Source organism: Uranotaenia lowii, chromosome 3, assembly GCF_029784155.1.
Source record: "Uranotaenia lowii strain MFRU-FL chromosome 3, ASM2978415v1, whole genome shotgun sequence".
NCBI classification, from domain to species: Eukaryota; Metazoa; Arthropoda; class Insecta; order Diptera; family Culicidae; genus Uranotaenia; species Uranotaenia lowii.
Genome location: NC_073693.1, coordinates 184,432,113 through 184,455,866, shown reverse-complemented (window position 1 = coordinate 184,455,866; position 23,754 = coordinate 184,432,113). Strand labels below are relative to the sequence as shown.

General features: G+C 32.7%; 1 protein-coding gene across 1 annotated transcript; it reads left to right on the top strand.

Moving 5' to 3' along the window:
• Positions 1–2,789: 2,789 nt before the first annotated feature.
• Positions 2,790–20,812, top strand: LOC129756325 (uncharacterized). Its single transcript, XM_055753175.1, has 6 exons — positions 2,790–3,264; positions 7,056–7,263; positions 7,473–7,712; positions 12,264–12,613; positions 12,689–12,836; positions 20,575–20,812. Exons 1-6 carry the CDS (start codon positions 3,211–3,213, stop codon positions 20,643–20,645), a joined length of 1,071 nt encoding a protein of 356 aa, XP_055609150.1. The 5' UTR covers positions 2,790–3,210; the 3' UTR covers positions 20,646–20,812.
• The last annotated feature ends 2,942 nt before the right edge of the window (positions 20,813–23,754 follow it).

The window sequence follows — 23,754 nt, the reverse complement described above, 5'->3', positions numbered from 1 at the left end:
TCCCCTTTTCTAATTTTTATCATATCTTCTTTGGAAAATTTTGCTACTAGCCGTCTTCAGCATTTGCATACTTTAAGGCGCAATTTTCTAGTTTTTTAGGAAATATAGTATTTTTAGTCCTTTCTAACAGATAATTATTGGATTGTATAGATATTAGTAATTTCATGATAACCTAAGATAATGATCCATTCAGAAGAGAAATATATCTTTTAGGACTCTAGGGATGAATTATACCCATACCATACATTTTGGAAAACTTCATCCGAAAAAAAATGAGAGTTTACTATTGCTTTGAAAATATGGCATAATGAAGTTCAAATAATATTCTGACGATTAACATTTTGGATTAAATATTTTTACGATAATTTTTTCATGTGAGAAACATTTTAAAGTGATAAGAAAACATTTTCAAACCGCATTTTGTTAATTTTTTCAAACAAAGTTCAATAACTCAAAAAATATAATTTTAAAATTTGTTAAACTAACAGCATTCTTTTGTTCTGTTTGGCACATTTTTCTAGAACATATGATATTTGTAAGAAATTCGTGTTTCGTGATATAGCGAAGAAATCGAGTATCTCCAGGGATCAAGTATCCTCATTCTTTCCTAATCAAAAACGGCTAAAAAGATATCCGTGGAAGTTCAACAACGGATTTTGATTGTGTTTCTTTAGATTTTCTTCTCTACATAGCATACATTTTACAAATTTTTACAGTGCAAAGTAAAACCAAGAGCAGCTATCGTCAAATCGTTACTAGCTTCTTATATAATTTTTACATAAACTATAAACATTTGTAGCGCTACATTTCTCCTTTCTGCTTTTGTCTGCTTGAATTCAGGAATTGAAAAATCTATATAAACTAAAGAATAGTTCATCTTAAATCTGGACACGTTAAAAAGGGTCTATCTCGGAGCTATATAAATAAAATAAAAGTGTTCTGTACTCATAATGTAGGTTTTTTTATTTTAAAAAAAAATTCCGATGTGGTTTTGATGAAATTTCGAACTTTTCGTCGAATACCACTTATCATAGTTTGGACAACCTGTTCGCTGACCTCAGTGGCTAATTTTTACTATCCTTCTTCATCTTCTGCTTGACAATTGTCCTATATTTTACGATAGCGCGGGATTGAGGCAGTTGGGTGAGTTGTTGTCCTTTTTGACAAAATCAACACCGTTGTTTCGATTCCACTGTAGTACCTTTTTGCTGTAGTGGCAGCTTGCCAAATCTGGCCAATATTTCACTGGTTCTTTGTGAGATCTAATGTACGGAAAAATACGATTTCTCAGGCACTTTTCCTTGTACATTTTGGAGTCCATGGTTGGCCACATGGTTGGTTTGCCACGAAAACCGGGGTTTTTCGTTCGCAGCTGCAAATACCTTGCCAGATCAAACACTTTCTTGCAAACTTATCGGCAAAAACTAATTTGAACTTGCCGGGGACATCACCCGACCAGTGGCTTCATATAATTTTTGGCCTGGGAGCTGCCCAAAATCCATCTTCACGTACGTTTCGTCATCCATGAGGATGCATCCGTCGTACTTCGTTAGAACCTTGTTGTATAACTTCCGGGCACGTCTTTTGGCTACGACATTCTGCTTCAATGTCCGGTTTGGTTGCTTACTGGCCCGATAAGATCGTATTCCTTCGTGCAGACGAATCCTTCTGACGCTGCACCGGTCGGCACTGAATTTCTTGGCGATGTCATAGTCTGACTGCCCTGGGTTTGCCTTGACCGTTCTCAACACCTTTAAATGCAGTTTCCGATCCTTAGTTCCACTATGAAGCTTGGTATGAACCTGCCGATCGATTGTATGCATCTCACGCAAACGTTTGAGAACTCTGCACACGGTCGATTTGACCATTTTTACAGATTTCGCGATTTTTGAACCTCACCACGTCGGGTTTTGGTGTGGGTGTCCAAAATTAATTATCGTTTAGCTGCTTCCATCAAGTGTAAATTTTTTTAAACATAACGATGCATAAGGATTTTTTCCAAGAACTGTCCAAACATTCCAGATCCGACCATTAGGAGCGCTGTGGTATAATATACAGTGAACAACTTAATATAAACATTTAACATTCAGTACCAGTGGTTATTATTATACTTCATAGCATTTAGATCCTTTGTTTTAATATTTCGAAATGAACCGAAGAATGCTTAACATTCCATTAATTATTTCTCACCGCCGAATAAATTCAACAAATGAAATCCAGTTATAATGGTTAAGTGTTTCTCTCCAAACAAGTTTGGATTTTTGTCCACAAATGTCAAGTTTAAAAATAGCCGCCACAATGTGAATCCGAATCTGCCTCCGCTTAAGTAAGACAGTGATAACTGTGCGATCAGAACGCAATCGATTGGGCAGAAGAGCGAAAAGTTCAGATTGCGACAGAAGACGCTATCCAATGACTCACGCTTCTGTTTTTCTGCTTTGTCGTCAGACGAAAGTGGTGCTGGCTTTTAATTTACAGTCTCTTTGTGACCGGTTATCACCAGGACGGGTTGCTCTCTGATCATGATTCTTGTGCAAAGTATGATAGCAAATAAAACAAATGATCAAAAAGGAGATGAAATTCCCAGACGGTTTCTTCGATTTTTTTTTTTAAGTTTTAATCAAACTTACACAAAATTGCGATTATTTAGAAATTCACGGATTTCATGATCTTAATTTTATTTTTGTATTTCTCAAACATCTTTGATTGACGGTTTTTTTCGGAATTCAAAACAAACATCTGAATCTGTCTTCAACTCTCAGAGGCAGCGCTGGACAAATGACGACAAATATACGACAACAGTCAGAGGTACAAGATGCGAAAGAGGAACAAGCCTATGTCCACGACATCCCGGAGCTCATTAGGAATTGGGATTTTAATATAAGCGAAAGTGTGTGGAGTGGGCTCACCTCACGAGACCGTGCTTTCGATTTTATTCGATATCACTTCATTCGCAAGAAGTGCTTTCTACCATTCCAAACAAATTGCGCTTTCCAGTGTTTACGCTCATTTATACCACATCGATGCGCGAAGGGCGTAAGTTGTTGACATTCGTGCAGATTTACAAGTGTGGTGTATTACCTTATGGAAACGCCGAGGGTGGCCGACCCATCTTCCATGACCAGTGACAATTGAAACGTGAACATTTCAATCAAACGTGAAGTGAATTTTAAACATTCCAAAGTTTTATACTCGACCTCGAGCCGTGGAATGGCTGGGTACAGACTAATCGTGCTCATCGGAATTTCGGCGCTAAGCCTACACGTGAGTATTCAATCGGATAGTTTCACCAATATGCCGTGGTCACGAGATAACAGCGCACAATAATCAAATTTTTTCAACAATCGAGAAGTGAACTGACAAAAATTGAATAAAAAATATTCTAACATATCTTCAATTTTCGCACAAGCGACCGTTCATTTAGCTGTTGCAATTTATTTTTGCCAGAATTTAAACCCAAACGTGAAAAGCTTTTGGGTGGGAATTGAGATGACTTTTGCCTCATGGGTGCTTCGTAGTATGGAATAAAAACGGTGTAAAACTATTCCAAAGCGTAACAGGAAACAGCATCTTCCTTGCATGGTAATGATACTGCTAATATGTTCGTTGTGCTGATGCAGCCTTGGTGTGAAAAAAAACGTTCCTGGCGTTGGCGCTGGCTGGACGTTCCTAATGTGTGTATACTTTGGAGCTATTATAACAAAAAGTAGCTTTCATGCTTTTCTCTCTTCAAGACGATAGAATGGTTCAATGGTAAGATGTGAGTTTATACTTCTTGTCAGACATAATATCTGTTAATTTTAAAACAAATTATACTGAATTTGTCAAAATTGTAACAATTGTTTCTTCGTTCATTTTAGAAAGTTGATCAAGAATTTTGAAACGAAATCAGTTTAGTTACATTGAGCAGTCACATAAATAGTTCAAACAGCTTATTTTTTTTTTCAAACGGTTTCAAGTGCATATTTAGTTTTTCCCTCATTGGCATCAGGCTAGTAGGTACTTTCAAAATCATCCATAAGCAAATGTGTTGCACCGAGAACGATAAGAAATAAAAATGAAAATCGAGGAAAAAGCGGAAAACAAACATTATTCTCAAACACCCTTCTCCTATCATAAGCGAACACATAACAATCGAAGTAATTCCAAAACTACCTATGTTTCCGAATAACAAATGCGCGTTTCAAGAATCGACAATTAATACCAAAAGTGAAATTTAATAAGTATGGGAGAGTGGGGAATCATGGGCCACTTTTTTTCGTCGTTCCATAACTTCTTTATTATCAAAGATAAAATGAAAATAAAAAATGGTATGGTTTTCTACATTTTCAAGGTATCATAAGGCATTTTTTTTAATTTTTAATAAGTTATTTTCCCCAAATTCTGACTGTTTGAAAAAAAGCAATATTTTTTGGATTTTGAAAAATGGTGGGGAATTGTGGGCCACCAAATCCAAATTGACCAAATATCAAGCAAAGTTTATGAGTTGACCCAAAACTGTGATTTCCTAATTCATTTCGTTATTTTAAAGCAATTTCTGATGATGAAACAAAAAAGAGAGCTGTGTATGATCGCATAGATTCCAAAACCTGGCTCGCGAACGTTTTGGCAAAATTTCTTATATAGGATGGACAACATATTTTTAATAGCTCTTCATTTGGCATAAGAAAACTTTACAGATAGGAAAAACGTATTTTAAGTTCTGAACGTGTTTAAAAACATAAAAATATAGGTGGTTAAAGATGTGTGGCCCACGATTCCCCACAAGCTATGATTTGCAAATTGGTTGCGTTTGTGTGACTTACTGATATTTCATCAAAAATTCCTTTTCCGCGTGAAAGATCATGACAAAACTAAGATCATAAGCGTATGAGCATATTTTTGTTATGCACTTTAGGTTCCCCATTGATGAAATTAGCGGGTGTTTTTTTAATTATATAAGTAAATTTTTCTTACTTTTTTTAGCTTGATAAATAAAAGAAGCATATGATGCGTATTTCAGTCAACAACATATAGGAATATATGCTCACGCAAAGCGACGACGATGACAGTTGGTTTGAGATTTTTATCTCAACACACATCTGAGATATTAAAAGTGGCCCACGTTTCCCCATGGCCCACGATACCCCACTCTCCCCTACTTTAAAGGATAACAATACAAAACCATCTTTATGATTGATTCCACATTAAAAGCGTAAATTAAAATCAGAATTCTGAAACCAAATATGAAGAGCTAAAGAAATGATTACCTTAAACTAAAATCCTATTGATTCAATAAAAAAAACTTAAAGCAAAATCTTAATTCTAAGAAATGAAATCTAAAAAACGGAAAGCGAAACGGAAATCTGAAATCTGAATCTAAAATCTGAATGTGAAATATCTGAATCTGAAACCTGAATCTCAAATCTGAAATCTGAATCTGAAATCTGAAATCTGAAATCTGAATCTGAAATCTGAATCTGAAATCTGAATCTGAAATCTGAATCTGAAATCTGAATCTGAAATCTGAATCTGAAATCTGAATCTGAAATCTGAATCTGAAATCTGAATCTGAAATCTGAATCTGAAATCTGAATCTGAAATCTGAATCTGAAATCTGAATCTGAAATCTGAATCTGAAATCTGAATCTGAAATCTGAATCTGAAATCTGAATCTGAAATCTGAATCTGAAAATCTGAATCTGAAATCTGAATCTGAAATCTGAATCTGAAATCTGAATCTGAAATCTGAATCTGAAATTTGAATCTGAAATCTGAATCTGAAATCTGAATCTGAAATCTAAATCTGAAATCTGAATCTGAAATCTGAATCTGAAATCTGAATCTGAAATCTGAATCTGAAATCTGAATCTGAAATCTGAATCTGAAATCTGAATCTGAAATCTGAATCTGAAATCTGAATCTGAAATCTGAATCTGAAATCTGAATCTGAAATCTGAATCTGAAATCTGAATCTGAAATCTGAATCTGAAATCTGAATCTGAAATCTGAATCTGAAATCTGAATCTGAAATCTGAATCTGAAATCTGAATCTGAAATCTGAATCTGAAATCTGAATCTGAAATCTGAATCTGAAATCTGAATCTGAAATCTGAATCTGAAATCTGAATCTGAAATCTGAATCTGAAATCTGAATCTGAAATCTGAATCTGAAATCTGAATCTGAAATCTGAATCTGAAATCTGAATCTGAAATCTGAATCTGAAATCTGAATCTGAAATCTGAATCTGAAATCTGAATCTGAAATCTGAATCTGAAATCTGAATCAGAAATCTGAATCTGAATCTGAAATCTGAATCTGAAATCTGAATCTGAAATCTGAATCTGAAATCTGAATCTGAAATCTGAATCTGAAATCTGAATCTGAAATCTGAATCTGAAATCTGAATCTGAAATCTGAATCTGAAATCTGAATCTGAAATCTGAATCTGAAATCTGAATCTGAAATCTGAAATCTAAATCTGAAATCTGAAATCTGAATCTGAAATCTGAATCTGAAATCTGAATCTGAAATCTGAATCTGAAATCTGAATCTGAAATCTGAATCTGAAATCTGAATCTGAAATCTGAATCTGAAATCTGAATCTGAATCTGAAATCTGAATCTGAAATCTGAATCTGAAATCTGAATCTGAAATCTGAATCTGAAATCTGAATCTGAAATCTGAATCTGAAATCTGAATCTGAAATCTGAATCTGAAATCTGAATCTGAAATCTGAATCTGAAATCTGAATCTGAAATCTGAATCTGAAATCTGAATCTGAAATCTGAATCTGAAATCTGAATCTGAAATCTGAATCTGAAATCTGAATCTGAAATCTGAATCTGAAATCTGAATCTGAAATCTGAATCTGAGATCTGAATCTGAAATCTGAATCTGAAATCTGAAATCTGAATCTGAAATCTGAATCTGAAATCTGAATCTGAAATCTGAATCTGAAATCTGAATCTGAAATCTGAATCTGAAATCTGAATCTGAAATCTGAGTTCGGAACCATGAATCAATTTTACAACTGTTGAATTTTTTCAATTAACTACCTATTGATTTAAAATAGCCGAGTTCCGGATTGAGTGATGGACCTGCTACACTGAGGATTGATCCCTCGGCAAAAACTTCGAAACTGGTGACAAATTTTATTCCTGCGGCCATGCACGTACTTCACCATTGTATTGAGTCAATTCAATATGAGCCGACAACAACATCAACATCCATGGCATCAACAACATCAACGACAACCAAACCAATGACCACCTCGACTGCAGGTACGTAATTTACTCTCATAATGATGCAAAAAGACAAACATCGACCTCAAATACCACCGCATCATTACCGAGTGCTTCTCGTATCAGTTCACATCAGAGAGAAAATGCACATCGGATGTCTCGTTACAAATAGCATCTGTCTATCACACACATAGTCCCTTTTGTGAAATGAACGAATGTTTCGTTATATTTATACATTTTCCCTCCAGCCCCACAACGACCAACGATACTCCACAAACCGGGTTATTTCGGGCCGGAGAAACCGCCAACAACGTCGGCTTCCTTCGTCGGTAACCCTTTCGAAAGTACGCCAAGTACGAGCAGCAGCAGCAGCCTGGGGCAAACAACGCAACCAAGCACGGAAACCGCAGAAACTTTGCTCTGGAATGATAAACAGTTTTTCGAATGGTTCTTGCAAAGCAAATACAAGCAAATTAAATTAGATAATGGTAGGTTTCTTATCCTGAGTATGGTTAGGATATATACACATTAGGGCGGCCTTGTTCTTCAATTCTCTAAAATTTCTTAGCTTCCTTTCAATGGTATTGTTCCAGGCAGGAAGGAATATGTGCAACAATTTTACCTAAGTTGAATGACTGCAAAGCTACCCCATTGGGTTTGTATTCGACCGGTAAAATCAAGACAATCGCGAAATAATTTCCTGAGACATATCCATGTTGCGATAAGACTAGGTCACCCTAATATACACACATACATACATTCCTACTTTACCAACTGTTGCTTCCAGGATAAATTCTGGGTTTCGTTTTGATCACCATGATGATACGTACCAATTTGAAAAATCATAATTTAATTTTCAACTTTGCCGTTGTTGGTACATACACCAAAAACATTCAAACAAAACAGACGAATTAAAGTTCGTATTATGCAACAAAACTTTAAATAATTCTAGACAAAGCTCGGTTGCATCGTGGTTATACTCAATATATACCATAAAATGGAAATCCGCACTCATTGCGGTTTCACATTTAAAAAAATCCTGCCAAGCGCATTAAAAACGAGGAACACTTTCAAAATTATCATGGAGTTCCTGCAAACGAATCACAAAGATAGTACAGAAGGAAATGTCCCTACAGGTTGATTCTAGAAAAAATACTTAAAGCTACGTATCTTTGTAATGTTATAAGAACGATTTTAGGAAATATTTTTCGATTTTTTTTACCCCTAAAGTTAGGCAACGACTTTCCCCGAAAATTATTGTCATATTGCTAGGAATATAAGGTAGGGGAAAACTGTACAGAACGCACCAGTTAAGCACTAACGTCATTTACAAATCTAAAAAAAGCCGATTTAGGCATTACATGCTGAATAAATGACATGGACAACTTAAGATTAACATTAAACACCCAGTACCGAGATGGGAATCGAACCTATGTCATCAGTGGACCAGCGATTACCGTCTTAGCACGCTAACCACTCGACCACCGAGACGTACCGACACCGAGACGGTTTCAGGGATTTATTTTACGTCTTACTCGAAAGAAAAATAACGATAAAAACTCAATGTTGAGGATATTTTTGTTAAAACTCAACCAGCAATAGAATACACCGTGGGGTAGAACACCGAAACTAGTGTACAGAACGCACCATAACGGAAGGGTGGTCAAAAATAGAATAATGATTATAAGGAATATAATGATTGTTACATACATAAAATTTTTAGTAACATGTCGCAGTAACAACATCGCATTTTTGTAAACTAAGCATATTTACTTTGGCAAAAACTCATTCGTTATTGCGTATCGAAAATTTTACTTTTTGAAATACACTTTTTGATATCCTTATAGGTAAAACGCCTTCAAGTAGGCAACGAACTTTAATTTCTTGGTTGATATCGCGGCAAATATGACGGCAGATGATTTTTTCGAATCAAATATTGGTGCAACTTTTAAACTTGACAAAGGACGAAATTTGATAAAATTGACATTTTTATCGTAATTTGGGAGTCAGCAAATAAAACAAATGTCATTTCGCTTTGATATTCGGTTTTTCTCGAAAGTTAACAGCATTCATTTAAGCGTAGAACACGTAGTCTGGAGCGCATTCTGCCCCAATTTGCATATGATTATCTTTATTGGTATTGTTATTATTCAAATTTGTGAAAATTTAATGAAATATTAAAAAAAATATTTATAGTCTTCCGAAGAGGCATACTATTGGAAAAAAGTAAAGCTGAAATTTTATTAGTCTGCGCAGTCTGGTTTGCCATAAAACCTTCAATGTTACCCATGAAAAATTACAAGTTTCACGCAGATTCGATTTATACTTCGGTTTCAAACAATTTAAGTTGTTTTAATGAAGTTGAAATTGGTGAGTCTTTCCATAATTAATTTATCCTTTTCAATTGGAAATGGGTGCAAATGAACTGATAAGCTGAGTTTAACTTCCTTTATCAAATTATAATTTGTTTAAGACCTCGATTCCCATAAAATTTTAGTTTTAAAATCATAGTTAAAAACTTGTTAGGAACAATTCAAATAAACAGCTGTGGTCTGTAAAATTAAGCGCTTTTGTTGCTTAAAATGAGCTCCTTTCCTTTCTCAATTAACATCAATCGAAATTCAATATTAAAATGTCAACATATTGAGAACACAGTGTGAGGTTTATCGAATTTTGATTTCTGTTTTCGTTACACTGAGCAGTACTAATCAAAACCAAATTTTTTATTATTAAATTATATAATCAGTAATTGAAAATGACACTCGTTAACTCAAGAATATCAAACCTGCGCATTTGGACAATATGTTGTCTGAATAAGGTACAACGAATACCGGAAATCTCCCGCTGTATGTTTTTTAAGACTAAAAATGTGAAGAACAAAAATCACATAAAATTGTAAATTTTCATTGAATTTATTTTTTTTTTTAAATAAATCATTTATCAGCAGAGTTTCATAAATATTAGATAATAATTCTTTTTTTTAAATTAACGTCGTTTTACCATCGTTGTGGCATTCGCGACTTTAATTCAATAAGAAGACAGTAGTTTTCAAGAGAAAATTGAACATTTTTTCAGCTTATCTTATAATTCCATTTATGACATATGATATTGAAAACCAAAAACTTTTCTTTTCCTTCAAATAAATCTTTTCAACAGAAAAAAATCCAGAAGATGTAGTAATAATTCATTCTTCGATCCAGGATGGCCACGATCTTTGTTCAAATGTGCCATCTTTTTCTGAGTATGTTGTCTTTTGGTTCAACTTTAAACCAAATTTTGATGAACTTTTTGCATAAAAAAGTGAACATGATGTCTTTCTAAAAAAGTATAATTTATGAAGAAATATAAGTAGTTTCGATGAGCCAAAATAGTAATCGGGGTCTATATGACCCTAACCGGCTAATTGCGTTTTATACCAAGAAGGAAGATCAAAATAAGTAGGTATTATTCTCATACATATTGCAGGTAAATAAATCTGCTAATTTAACAAATTCAGAATTCTAAATTTTCAATTCTAGAAAACAAGTTTGTGATGCGCATTTTCGATTTTTCAATCCGATTCATATTGGGATCGATATTCCGGATTACTAGGGTGAGTCAAAACATTTTGGACCTAGAGCCTACTTTGGTACTAAAATGCCAAAAATGGAAATAATATATTTCGCTGTCATAGATTTAAAGAACTCCTATTCACACATTTAACACTTTTTCTTTTTCTTCATTCAATCATACCGTGATTTGAAAATCGAAGTTATTCTGAAAAAGTTTAAAAAAATGTGCTTCCTTTTCCGTCACAACATAGCTCAATTAGTGTAGGACATTTTCATAATTTAGAATTAATAAGTTAAAATCTCATTTTTCACCTGTTCAAGCGAAAGTTTAAAGAGAAATCACTACTGCTGTGAAGAATGTGACCTAAACTAAACTACTTAACAGTTCGACGTGAAAATCGGCATTGAGAAGTTTTTGAGGCCGGGAATGGTTCCTACGAAGTTTGAAGCCCCTCCTCTTACTAAATAAGATGGCCACCATACAAATTTTGTGTAGAATTCAGTGAAACCTGGGTTTTTTTCGTAGGAAAGTTTTCATAATTTAGTATTCATATGTTGAGAGCGAATTTCAATTTGGTTTTCAATGAAATTGATGGAACATTCCCACCAACTCAGTAAGATACGTGTAAACTAGTAAAACTTACAAACCTAGATGGAAAACAGTATCGTTCAGAAAATTCTTTCTTCTGTTTTTGAAAGAAATGAGAGGTTTGGAAACAGAAAAACAGGTTCGTTCAAAATACTCAGGTTTTAAAACTTGTTATGAATGTTGATAGAACTTTTTTGGAGACATGATCTTCAATTGAAGAAAACTTAGAAAACCATTGCTCTTGTTTTGCTATCTGTTTAAATTACGATAGAATGGAAGTTTCTACAATTTCAGAAAAGAAGACAAAGAATTTATTAAAGAACACTTTCTATTAGCCATTATTTCAACGTTTGCCAAATGGATATGAGTTAAACTAGCACTCAACAAATTTGTAGACTTTTTCCAAAGAATCAATTGTAGATTTTTTTAGATATTGGTTCAATGGTACCATTGCAGTACCAAAACAGGAACAGTATATTCAAAGTTGGAAATTTCAATAATCCTTGTAAATCTATCAATAATAACGAAACCTATTATCAAAAATCTCATTTGAACTTGCAGATAAAAACATAAAATTTAAGTTTTTAACTGCAATTTATCAATTTAATTAAACGTGGATTTCCGGAAAAAATACTTAGCTCTCTTTCATTTATGAGAAAAACATGGATTCATAAAAACCATCGCTTAAACGGTACCAAGTAAGGCAACTAACCCTAGCTCAGAGTCTAGGTCATGGTTCCGAACCTGCTTCTCAAACCTTATTCAACTTTTTCTTTAAATTTAGCGAAAAAAAAAATCATACTTCATGGCAAAAAGTACTTTGATACATAGATATCTAAATTCCCGCGAAGCTGTTATTCCAAATGAAGAATGCCTTCTAATCATTATCATTTTCCTAGATTTCAACCTTCAGCTATTAGCGCCCTTGCCTAGACGGCTTCTTCACGACATCATGGCCGAGCGATACGAATTGCCAGCCTTCCTAGACAAGGATAATGTAAATGAGTTTCGGAACATTTTTGACGACCAATTGCGCAACAAAAAAGATCAACTTGAATGGATTGATAATTTCGTTTCCTACAGTACGCCACTGCCGGGAGATGCTAGACGATCTACTATCGGTGTGACGATAACGGGGAGAATGGGAGGCAGAAAACGTGTCCCGCCAACCAAGCCCTACATCCACATGCTGATGCTGTACGACATGTTGAAACGAGAGGCAAAAAAGAATATGTTTGAAATCTACGAGGTAAGTTACCATTTTGTTAACTAAATTTAAAAATATTGTTTATTTCTGTTTGTAAAATTGAAAATGAAATTTCAGGGCTACAGTGCCGAGATTTTGTCAGAGCTAGCGCAACACAAGGCAGAAAATGGACAACAACAATTGCTATTCGTGCTTTCACGTATGCTGGAAGAACAAAATATCGAAAAAGCCGATGTGGTATCTAGAACTAAAGCAATGATAACAGGTAAGTTCGAATTTAACAATAAGTTTATGAAAATTTATTTGATAAAACTAACCAAAAGTTAAAGCTCAAGTGGATTCTTGTAATCGCTGACAGAGTATCCAAAAAGTTCTATAGAGAAAATATAATGATTGACCCTCTCTATGAGGATCACAAATCCAATATTTGACAGAATACATGGATCTCAACGAAGATTGGCCATATTGAATAAACCAAATGAGAACCAGAAATCTGCTATTTCAAAAAATTAAATTAAAACAAAACTCTTACATATTTTCATCTAAATGTTCAAACGGCAGAGCACAAATTTTTTTTCTCGCTTGTTTTTCTCTTAAAGTTTTACTAAAAATCTAGTCTTTTTCCAGCAGCAATTTTTGCATCTCAAAGTATCAAAAACAGTCACCAGCATGTAGTGCCACCGAAAGGCTCAAATGTCTGCCTTCCCAATACAAATAACCATAACAATATAATGTGAATAATTGAGAAAGAGTGCGGCCTCCGGTAACGAGCCAACTTAAACTTTTATTATCCAGAAATAACGATAGGGTCCGCTCATTAAAGATTAGTAGCACCATAAGTTAAAAGTGGGGTGAGGTCCGGAAGCAACAACTGAAAGAATTTTAAACAATATTATTTATCAGCCAAAGTCAATTCATCTGGCAAAATACCTACCATTCAGCAGAACTTGAACCAATGATCAACACGGAATGTATAAATAACAGAGCAAACTTTTCATTGCCTTTAACCTCGGATATTCGATGATGACCACATAAAATTTTCTTTCTGGAAATTTAATTTCTGTAACTGTTGTCATTTTTTTTCATTTTTTTTTATTTTTGTCATTTTTGTCATTTTTGTCTTTTTTGTCATTTTTGTCATTTTTGTCATTTTTGTAATTTTTGTAATTTTTGTAATTTTTGTAATTTTTGTAATTTTTGTAATTTTTGTAATTTTTGTAATTTTTGTAATTTTTGTAATTTTTGTCATTTTTGTCATTTTTGTAATTTTTGTAATTTTTGTAATTTTTGTAATTTTTGTAATTTTTGTAATTTTTGTAATTTTTGTAATTTTTGTAATTTTTGTAATTTTTGTAATTTTTGTAATTTTTGTAATTTTTGTAATTTTTGTAATTTTTGTAATTTTTGTAATTTTTGTAATTTTTGTAATTTTTGTAATTTTTGTAATTTTTGTAATTTTTGTAATTTTTGTAATTTTTGTAATTTTTGTAATTTTTGTAATTTTTGTAATTTTTGTAATTTTTGTAATTTTTGTAATTTTTGTAATTTTTGTAATTTTTGTAATTTTTGTAATTTTTGTAATTTTTGTAATTTTTGTAATTTTTGTAATTTTTGTAATTTTTGTAATTTTTGTAATTTTTGTCATTTTTGTAATTTTTGTAATTTTTGTAATTTTTGTAATTTTTGTAATTTTTGTAATTTTTGTAATTTTTGTAGATTTTATAATTTTTGTTATTTTTGTAATTTTTGTAATTTTTGTCATTTTTGTAATTTTTGTAATTTTTGTAATTTTTGTAATTTTTGTAATTTTTGTAATTTTTGTAATTTTTGTAATTTTTGTAATTTTTGTAATTTTTGTAATTTTTGTAATTTTTGTAATTTTTGTAATTTTTGTAATTTTTGTAATTTTTGTAATTTTTGTCATTTTTGTAATTTTTGTGATTTTTGTAATTTTTGTCATTTTTGTGATTTTTGTAATTTTCGTGATTTTTGTCTAACTGCCATTTTTGTCATTTTTGTAATTTTTGTAATTTTTGTAATTTTTGTAATTTTTGTAATTTTTGTAATTTTTGTAATTTTTGTAATTTTTGTAATTTTTGTAATTTTTGTAATTTTTGTCATTTTTGTCATTTTTGTCATTTTTGTCATTTTTGTCATTTTTGTCATTTTTGTCATTTTTGTCATTTTTGTCATTTTTGTCATTTTTGTCATTTTTGTCATTTTTGTCATTTTTGTCATTTTTGTTCTTTTTTGTCATTTTTGTCATTTTTGTCATTTTTGTCATTTTTATCATTTTTGTCATTTTTGTCATTTTTGTCATTTTTGTCATTTTTGTCATTTTTGTCATTTTTGTCATTTTTGTCATTTTTGTCATTTTTGTCATTTTTGTCATTTTTGTCATTTTTGTCATTTTTGTCATTTTTGTCATTTTTGTCATTTTTGTCATTTTTGTCATTTTTGTCATTTTTGTCATTTTTGTCATTTTTGTCATTTTTGTCATTTTTGTCATTTTTGTCATTTTTGTCATTTTTGTCATTTTTGTCATTTTTGTCATTTTTGTCATTTTTGTCATTTTTGTCATTTTTGTCATTTTTGTCATTTTTGTCATTTTTGTCATTTTTGTCATTTTTGTCATTTTTGTCATTTTTGTCATTTTTGTCATTTTTGTCATTTTTGTCATTTTTGTCATTTTTGTCATTTTTGTCATTTTTGTCATTTTTGTCATTTTTGTCATTTTTGTTATTTTTGTTATTTTTGTCATTTTTGTCATTTTTGTCATTTTTGTCATTTTTGTCATTTTTGTCATTTTTGTCATTTTTGTCATTTTTGTCATTTTTGTCATTTTTGTCATTTTTGTCATTTTTGTCATTTTTGTCATTTTTGTCATTTTTGTCATTTTTGTCATTTTTGTCATTTTTGTCATTTTTGTCATTTTTGTCATTTTTGTCATTTTTGTCATTTTTGTCATTTTTGTCATTTTTGTCATTTTTGTCATTTTTGTCATTTTTGTCATTTTTGTCATTTTTGTCATTTTTGTCATTTTTGTCATTTTTGTCATTTTTGTCATTTTTGTCATTTTTGTCATTTTTGTCATTTTTGTCATTTTTGTCATTTTTGTCATTTTTGTCATTTTTGTCATTTTTGTCATTTTTGTCATTTTTGTCATTTTTGTCATTTTTGTCATTTTTGTCATTTTTGTCATTTTTGTCATTTTTGTCATTTTTGTCATTTTTGTCATTTTTGTCATTTTTGTCATTTTTGTCATTTTTGTCATTTTTGTCATTTTTGTCATTTTTGTCATTTTTGTCATTTTTGTCATTTTTGTCATTTTTGTCATTTTTGTCATTTTTGTCATTTTTGTCATTTTTGTCATTTTTGTCATTTTTGTCATTTTTGTCATTTTTGTCATTTTTGTCATTTTTGTCATTTTTGTCATTTTTGTCATTTTTGTCATGTTTGTCATGTTTGTCATTTTTGTCATTTTTGTCATTTTTGTCATTTTTGTCATTTTTGTCATTTTTGTCATTTTTGTCATTTTTGTCATTTTTGTCATTTTTGTCATTTTTGTCATTTTTGTCATTTTTGTCATTTTTGTCATTTTTGTCATTTTTGTCATTTTTGTCATTTTTGTCATTTTTGTCATTTTTGTCATTTTTGTCATTTTTGTCATTTTTGTCATTTTTGTCATTTTTGTCATTTTTGTCATTTTTGTCATTTTTGTCATTTTTGTCATTTTTGTCATTTTTGTCATTTTTGTCATTTTTGTCATTTTTGTCATTTTTGTCATTTTTGTCATTTTTGTCATTTTTGTCATTTTTGTCATTTTTGTCATTTTTGTCATTTTTGTCATTTTTGTCATTTTTGTCATTTTTGTCATTTTTGTCATTTTTGTCATTTTTGTCATTTTTGTCATTTTTGTCATTTTTGTCATTTTTGTCATTTTTGTCATTTTTGTCATTTTTGTCATTTTTGTCATTTTTGTCATTTTTGTCATTTTTGTCATTTTTGTCATTTTTGTCATATTTGTCATTTTTGTCATTTTTGTCATTTTTGTCATTTTTGTCATTTTTGTCATTTTTGTCATATTTGTCATTTTTGTCATTTTTGTCATTTTTGTCATTTTTGTCATTTTTGTCATTTTTGTCATTTTTGTCATTTTTGTCATTTTTGTCATTTTTGTCATTTTTGTCATTTTTGTCATTTTTGTCATTTTTGTCATTTTTGTCATTTTTGTCATTTTTGTCATATTTGTCATTTTTGTCATTTTTGTCATTTTTGTCATTTTTGTCATTTTTGTCATTTTTGTCATTTTTGTCATTTTTGTCATTTTTGTCATTTTTGTCATTTTTGTCATTTTTGTCATTTTTGTCATTTTTGTCATTTTTGTCATTTTTGTCATTTTTGTCATTTTTGTCATTTTTGTCATTTTTGTCATTTTTGTCATTTTTGTCATTTTTGTCATTTTTGTCATTTTTGTCATTTTTGTCATTTTTGTCATTTTTGTCATTTTTGTCATTTTTGTCATTTTTGTCATTTTTGTCATTTTTGTCATTTTTGTCATTTTTGTCATTTTTGTCATTTTTGTCATTTTTGTCATTTTTGTAATTTTTAGCTTAGCTTAGCTTAGCTTAGCTTGATTGACTACTCACATCCACCTTAAATCATTGAACTCGAAATGATAAAAAAAACATTTAAAAATATTTAATTATGCGATAATATTACACATTTTCAATTTATGTACAAGATTTTACCTCCTTTTCAATTCAATCACTATAATCTTATTACAAACATTTCATAATTCCATGATCGCTGGCGTGGCTCAGTAGAACGAATTCCACATCGCCAATGGTTGCTACTCCGTGATTGACCGAGGCCATCAGTTTTGTTCAAAGGTCAAACAAATGGTGCCTGGGACTGGCAAAACATTCACAGTGCCCAAAACTGATGCTCTCTCTTTAAATATCAATAACGGCGCGCCACGTCCTAGTAGTCAATTGATAGAAGGAAATAAGAGAAAAGGGATTAAAAGAAAAATAATTTATGCTTTAGGACCGAGGTCACCTCTGCATCCTAGCAAATTAATTGTGGTTGGATAAGTGGGTAAAAGGATTTGATCAGGAGACACTTTTGACAAGTGTGATCTTATATTTTACATTCTACTCTTTAACGATCCTACTATTTTCTAGTGATTGCATTCCAAATGAAAAAAAAAGAAATTTTCTAGTTTATTTGCCATTTCATCGCTCTTTTTCTAAAAAAAAAAATAATCTAGAAAAAATACTGCAAATCATTCATATTAGTTTATTATTCTTACTGTCGTCAAAACATAAATAAAATAGTTTTTTTTTCTTGTACGTCTCTCAATATAAACTTCCCTCGAAACTGAAGTGCTCTGATAACTTCAAGCATAGTTGGACAGTCAAATTAGTTAAGTAAAAAGAGATCATGCAGATACTTTGGAGCTGTACATAATTTTTTTTCTGTATATCTGAAACAAGTTATCAAAAATTGTGTAGAGAGAACGTTAAAAGAATATGTTTTTGGAAATTTTGTTAGAAAATGTTGAACGTTAAAATCAGATATTTGTTCAAGTTGGTATTAGTTATCTGTTCAATACGTATTCTATTAAGTGCATTAGTTCAAACTGTTTATTGGAGACCAACATTAAAAATTGTTCAGTTGTATAATGAAATTATGCAAAATTACCATAAAGTCAAGTTTTTCTACATGTCTAAATACTGTGTAATATATTCGAAATGTGTAATTTTATTTGGACGGAAGTTTTCAACAGCTAAATCAACGCGAATCAAGGAATATTTAAAGAAGGTAGTGCCAAGGCAGCCCTGCTCTAGTATTGGTACAGGCTGATACGTCACAATCACGCAAAATCTGTTAATTTACTAGGAAATTTATCTTTTTGGTTGATAATTCGAAGAATCTGCTGGAAATTTTCCACTTTGAAAACATGTTATTGTAGAAGGATTCTCGCTCTTCAAGATCGGTGCGAAAAAAGTTGCATTTTAAAATAATTTTTCTATGAAATAGACCATCGAAGTTAGAAAAAATTGTGGATTTTCCCCGCTGAAATTAACAAAACTTTAAAATTATTTCAAAATCGTCCATGAAAATGTTCAAGTCAGTGCAGTTAAAGCTCCTCATTACAATATACTACTCAAAACCCCAATTTTTATAAAAAACAACAATTTTTTATTGGCATTTTAGTTAACTGATTTAACAGTCATTTACTGATGTTAATTGTTCTACATAAGAATTGTATATTGTAAACCGGTTGAATTAAAATCATGAAAATCAGTTGAACACTCAATATCTACCAGCTAGACGTTTAAAAGCTGATTTTTCTTCATTTGGGCACGTTTTAGCTTCAAGGCGATATTGCATTCATTAATAAAATTAGAAAAAAAAAAACATTATGCAATCTTTAAAGGATCAAAAAACTTCATAACATAGTGAAATAGAGGCCTTACAACATAATCGAAATGAAATTAGAATTAATTTTCGTTCTAAAACGCGCTATTCTTTGAAATTCCTACCATTTTCATATAAATTTTCGATACAATCGTTTTTGTGACGTCACAAAAAAAATCCAATATGGCTCTCGGCACTACCTTATTTAAATATTCCTTGAACGCGAATATATTCGGAATGTGTAATTTTATTTGGACGGAAGCTTTCAACAGCTAAATCAACGCGATAGGAAAACGCCTAAATGTATATTAAAATAGTTCGGATAACACAAAATTGTAACTCATGTTCGAAAAAGCTTTGTGCGAAAACTTGCACACAATATTGTGTGATTTTGTTAGAAATTCTACTACAACTCGAAAATTCTTTTCGCGATCTAGAAAGAAGTACAAGAGAGGATGAATGGAGCATTGGCCAACAAAGTTTATCTTTTCGAATCTTGCTTCAAACATTGTGTTAGGTGAGTAAAATTTAAAAAAAGAATACTTAGCTTCGTACAATCCATGGGACATTGTCTGCGGACAAATCCATAAACACATACTACCGACTGTCATCAGACTGACCAGTGAGGGATTTCGATTTATTTTCACTTTGATGCAACAACTTCAGCAGTGACACACCCGTTAGACACGTTACATAGATAATGATGAACGTTACATCTTAGCTTAAATTAGGAAGCTTTTTGCCAAGTAGCAGTTTTCATAAGAAACTAGTCCTACATTTGCAGATATGTCAAATAAAAATTGAAATTTTAAACATAAAATATCGCGTTTTCTGCCGTTATTATAACGAAACTTCACTAAGTAAGCTCACGACAACACTTTGCGCGACCGTTGCATTGTTCGAAACGAAAAAACTGTCTATATTTCACACTAAATTTAGAATTTTAAACACCGATTACAGTAAAACAAGCCGTACTCGCAAGGTTGCCAAAACTCCACCATTTTTGTCATTTTTGTCATTTTTTTCCATTTTTGTCATTTTGTCATTTTGTCATTTTTGTCATTGTTGTCTTGCCATAGAATTTGTTTGGAAGGCAATTTCAAAATAAGGTCTTTGAAAGCTGGTTAGTTTTTTATAAAGTTTATGCATTTCAAATTTTATGCAAAATGCGAGTTAATTTGCATCGAAAAATTTGATTTTTTTTTAAAGAAACTACCTCAGGAATCCTCGTTTTGTACATTCTACCTAAAACAATACCTTTTGCAATTCTGAATTTTTTTTTCTCCTTGAAATTCAGCATCTACAAACTATTAGTCACACAATATTTTCATTCCTGTTGCATAAATTGGAATTGAAACCAGAATTACTTTGCACTGTTGGTTTTAATTACCATGAAACGTCGTCGACGTAGTAGTAAACTGCTAGATGTACGTACATGACACTCGTGAAAACTATTTCCACATTCATTATATTACGTCGGCCCTGTTCGTAGTTTTTGATACGCACTCATCGGATCGCAGCCCTAGAACTATTCGTTGATATAACTTTAATTACTTCTCTCATTCCGTTTATTTCAGAGCTCGAGAATCCCAACAGTGCGATAACTGGAGCACTAGTTCAAGTTCCACCGCTTGTGTTTACGCCATGAGGAAGCAAGTGAACGAATACGGATATTAATAATTAAGATGCAAATTAAGCACCGCACACACAATGCTGCCTCCTTCTGCATTTCTTTGTACAATCCTAACGGTGATGTTTGCCATAGGCCCATTGCTCCTGTTCCATGACTAAACCTTACTTGGAAAATAAACAAAACATAACCTATCTATTCAACAATCCTTGATTTGTCCTAGCATCACATGCAGCTTTGTCTTGTTCCGAACAAATGACCAATAAGAAGGACGCCATGCGTTTAATCCAGCTTCGTCTGATCCGTGCACGTCTGGTCAAACAATGAATTGCTACAAGATTGCATGTATCTAGACGAGATAAACAAACATACGACCTGATGACATCGTTTGTCAAAAACCGAAATCCAACAGCCCTGAACTGATATTGTTAATAATAACGCAACGTCGGCCTTACATCTTGTCCCCTGAAACTCCATATCATAAATTAAAATTATTCTTATCTGAACTTGATTGCAAAGCAAGGTTTTGAATGGCAAGTAAATTTTGAATGAATATTTTCATGTATGGCATCTTAGTTTACAGCACTGATCTTGTTTTATTATTGAAAAGAATTAGCAATCTAATTATTACATGATTTTTGTGCTAAGTGAAACACAAAATTTAACCTTACTCTACGGTTAAAAAAAACGACAATTAATTATCCGGTTAGGGTCATATAGACCGGCATACAAAAAAGATGGCGTTATTGAACAAAGATCGTGACCATCCTGGTTCGAATAATGAAATTTCACTATGCGTAAGCTGGTTTACCATGTTTATTGTTGGTTTATTGTTTATATAAAAGAAACCGTAAGTGTCATAATGGTTTACTTAAATCTAGGTCTACCTAAACGTACATTCAGAGCTTTCTAATTAGTTGAATCTTAACTGGTCACTTATGTAAGAAGCTAATTTTTGCGGAACGTAAGAGGTTGTTGCTGCCATAGTGTGTATACCTCGATTCCAGTGATAGCCAGTCCCGATTTCGCAGAGCTCTTTCTGGGAAATAAATATTACAGCGAGAGAGTATCCAAGAACAGTCGATTCCATTTCTGAAAATATTCGCAACAAATAGTGATAAACCGATGGAATGACGATCCGACAGCGAGTGAAGGCCAAGCAAAGCGCAACGTTGTGCATAAGGTGGCAGGTTTCGAGGATTATCCCTCGGTAGATCACGTGCCCCCGACTTTAGACCATTCGTCCAGACATTCCTCAGACACAGGTTTTTCCCTGATTTTTACTCAGAGTACACAGAATTTTCAGACTTCCAAATCGATTGTAGTAATCATTATTATCATAATTTAACATATGTATGGTCTATTATTGCCAGATTATACAAGGCATGTAGTACAAAAGTGTGTTTTTTTTATCTTTCTTAATTTGAAAACAAATAAGTACGAGAACACCCTTCACCCCCACCCCCACCAGAAATTCAGGAGCAAATTAAGAAAATGTTCAAAGACATCAGTTCGAAATTCAGGAATAGCAACCGATGATGATATGATTTTTATTATAAATATTATTATTGGTAAAAAGTTTCATTCTATAGCAGAAAGGTGAACAAAAATAAACTAAAAATTTATATTTAGGTAGGAAGATATACCTGATATATAAATATCTCTAGCACAAATGAAAACTCACTAATAAAAATATCATTGGTCAACTCCTTTTCATAAAAAAAATATTTTTTTAAAAAGACATACACCGTCTTAGCCGATTTAGGCTTTACAGACTGAATAAATGACGTGGACAACTTAAGATTAACATTTAACACCCAGTACCGAGATGGGAATCGAACCCATGCCATCAGTTATAACGAGAGGCTAAGGGCCACGTTGGGCGCCAAATATAACGAGAGGCCCGACACACTTCCGTTTTTAAGTGGGTGGCTTAAGCGCCACTTCCGGATGGAAGACCACCTACCCTGTCTTGGTTTGCCCAGCTGATGAGACTCGGTCGCGAGTTCCTTTCGATTCCCTATTTTGGGAAAGAAGCGGAAGGGTCTCCAAAAAGGGATTCGTACTTCGGCCCTTTTGAGGCCGCCCCGAAGACCCTGCAGAAATCCGTGGAAATGGGAGTTAGCTGTTCGTTACGAAAGCAAGCTAGGGGTGCTGATCATCGGACGAGACCAAACCCTTTACCTGGACCAGAAAAGCAAGAAATCGATTGGATTCGCGGCCAATCTCCGCAGTAAAAGAAACAAGTAGTAAATCCCGAACAACGAACACCGTGTGACTCCCTTTCCAGTTATCCCAATCAGACTATCATATTTAGAACATTCGCATTTCGCTTACAATAATTATTCCGATTTATTGTATTTTCATGTGTGTCGTGTTGTGTTTACATTATACTGTTTTAGGCCTAAACTATTTTTCCCTCTTTCAAACTTCTACCTAGCAGTGCATTTTGGTGGAGACGCTTGGTTTTTCGCTAAATTACTTAGCGATGTTGCTTGGGAAAATCATTTGATTTTCATTTGGTTTTTCTGTTTTTCCACCTCGTGAGTGGTGAAAAGGCTACTTTCGTCGGCTCGCCAGTCCGAAAAACTTGGGTTTTCCACCAGAAAGTGCGAAAAACACTTTGTTTATCCGGCTTAAAAGAAACGGTAAATGCTGCGAAAACATAGCAGGTATAACAATCGCTAGAGAATATGGGTGGGTTTTGCTATGAGTACTCACCCGAACTGCTAGCTGTTGGCGGGACTTGATGTTAGTCTTGCCACGTTCAGTCGCTCCTTTGCGGCTACCTTTCACTCTCCCGGCTGATGTTTGCTGGTCGAGGGCTATGCAGGTAGCTAAGACGGGGCGATTAGAACACTTTTTGTTCGGCCGGTCACCGCATAGCATTCGCGCAGCTATGTAGCGTGGCCTGCTGGAAGCTTGGTCGAATTCGGTAACGATTTGGCTGGGTGAGTTGTTCGGCGAATATTGATGCGCCTATCAGCCGCCAACCAGCCTGCTGCTGGCCCCTCGTGGTTCAAGCGGCTGTGGTGCTGCGTTTCGATGTGGCTGGGTGTGATGTTGGTGAACTGGCGGGAGTTGTTGTTACGGTACCCCGCGGAGGTTTGCGACAGGCCCGGCATCC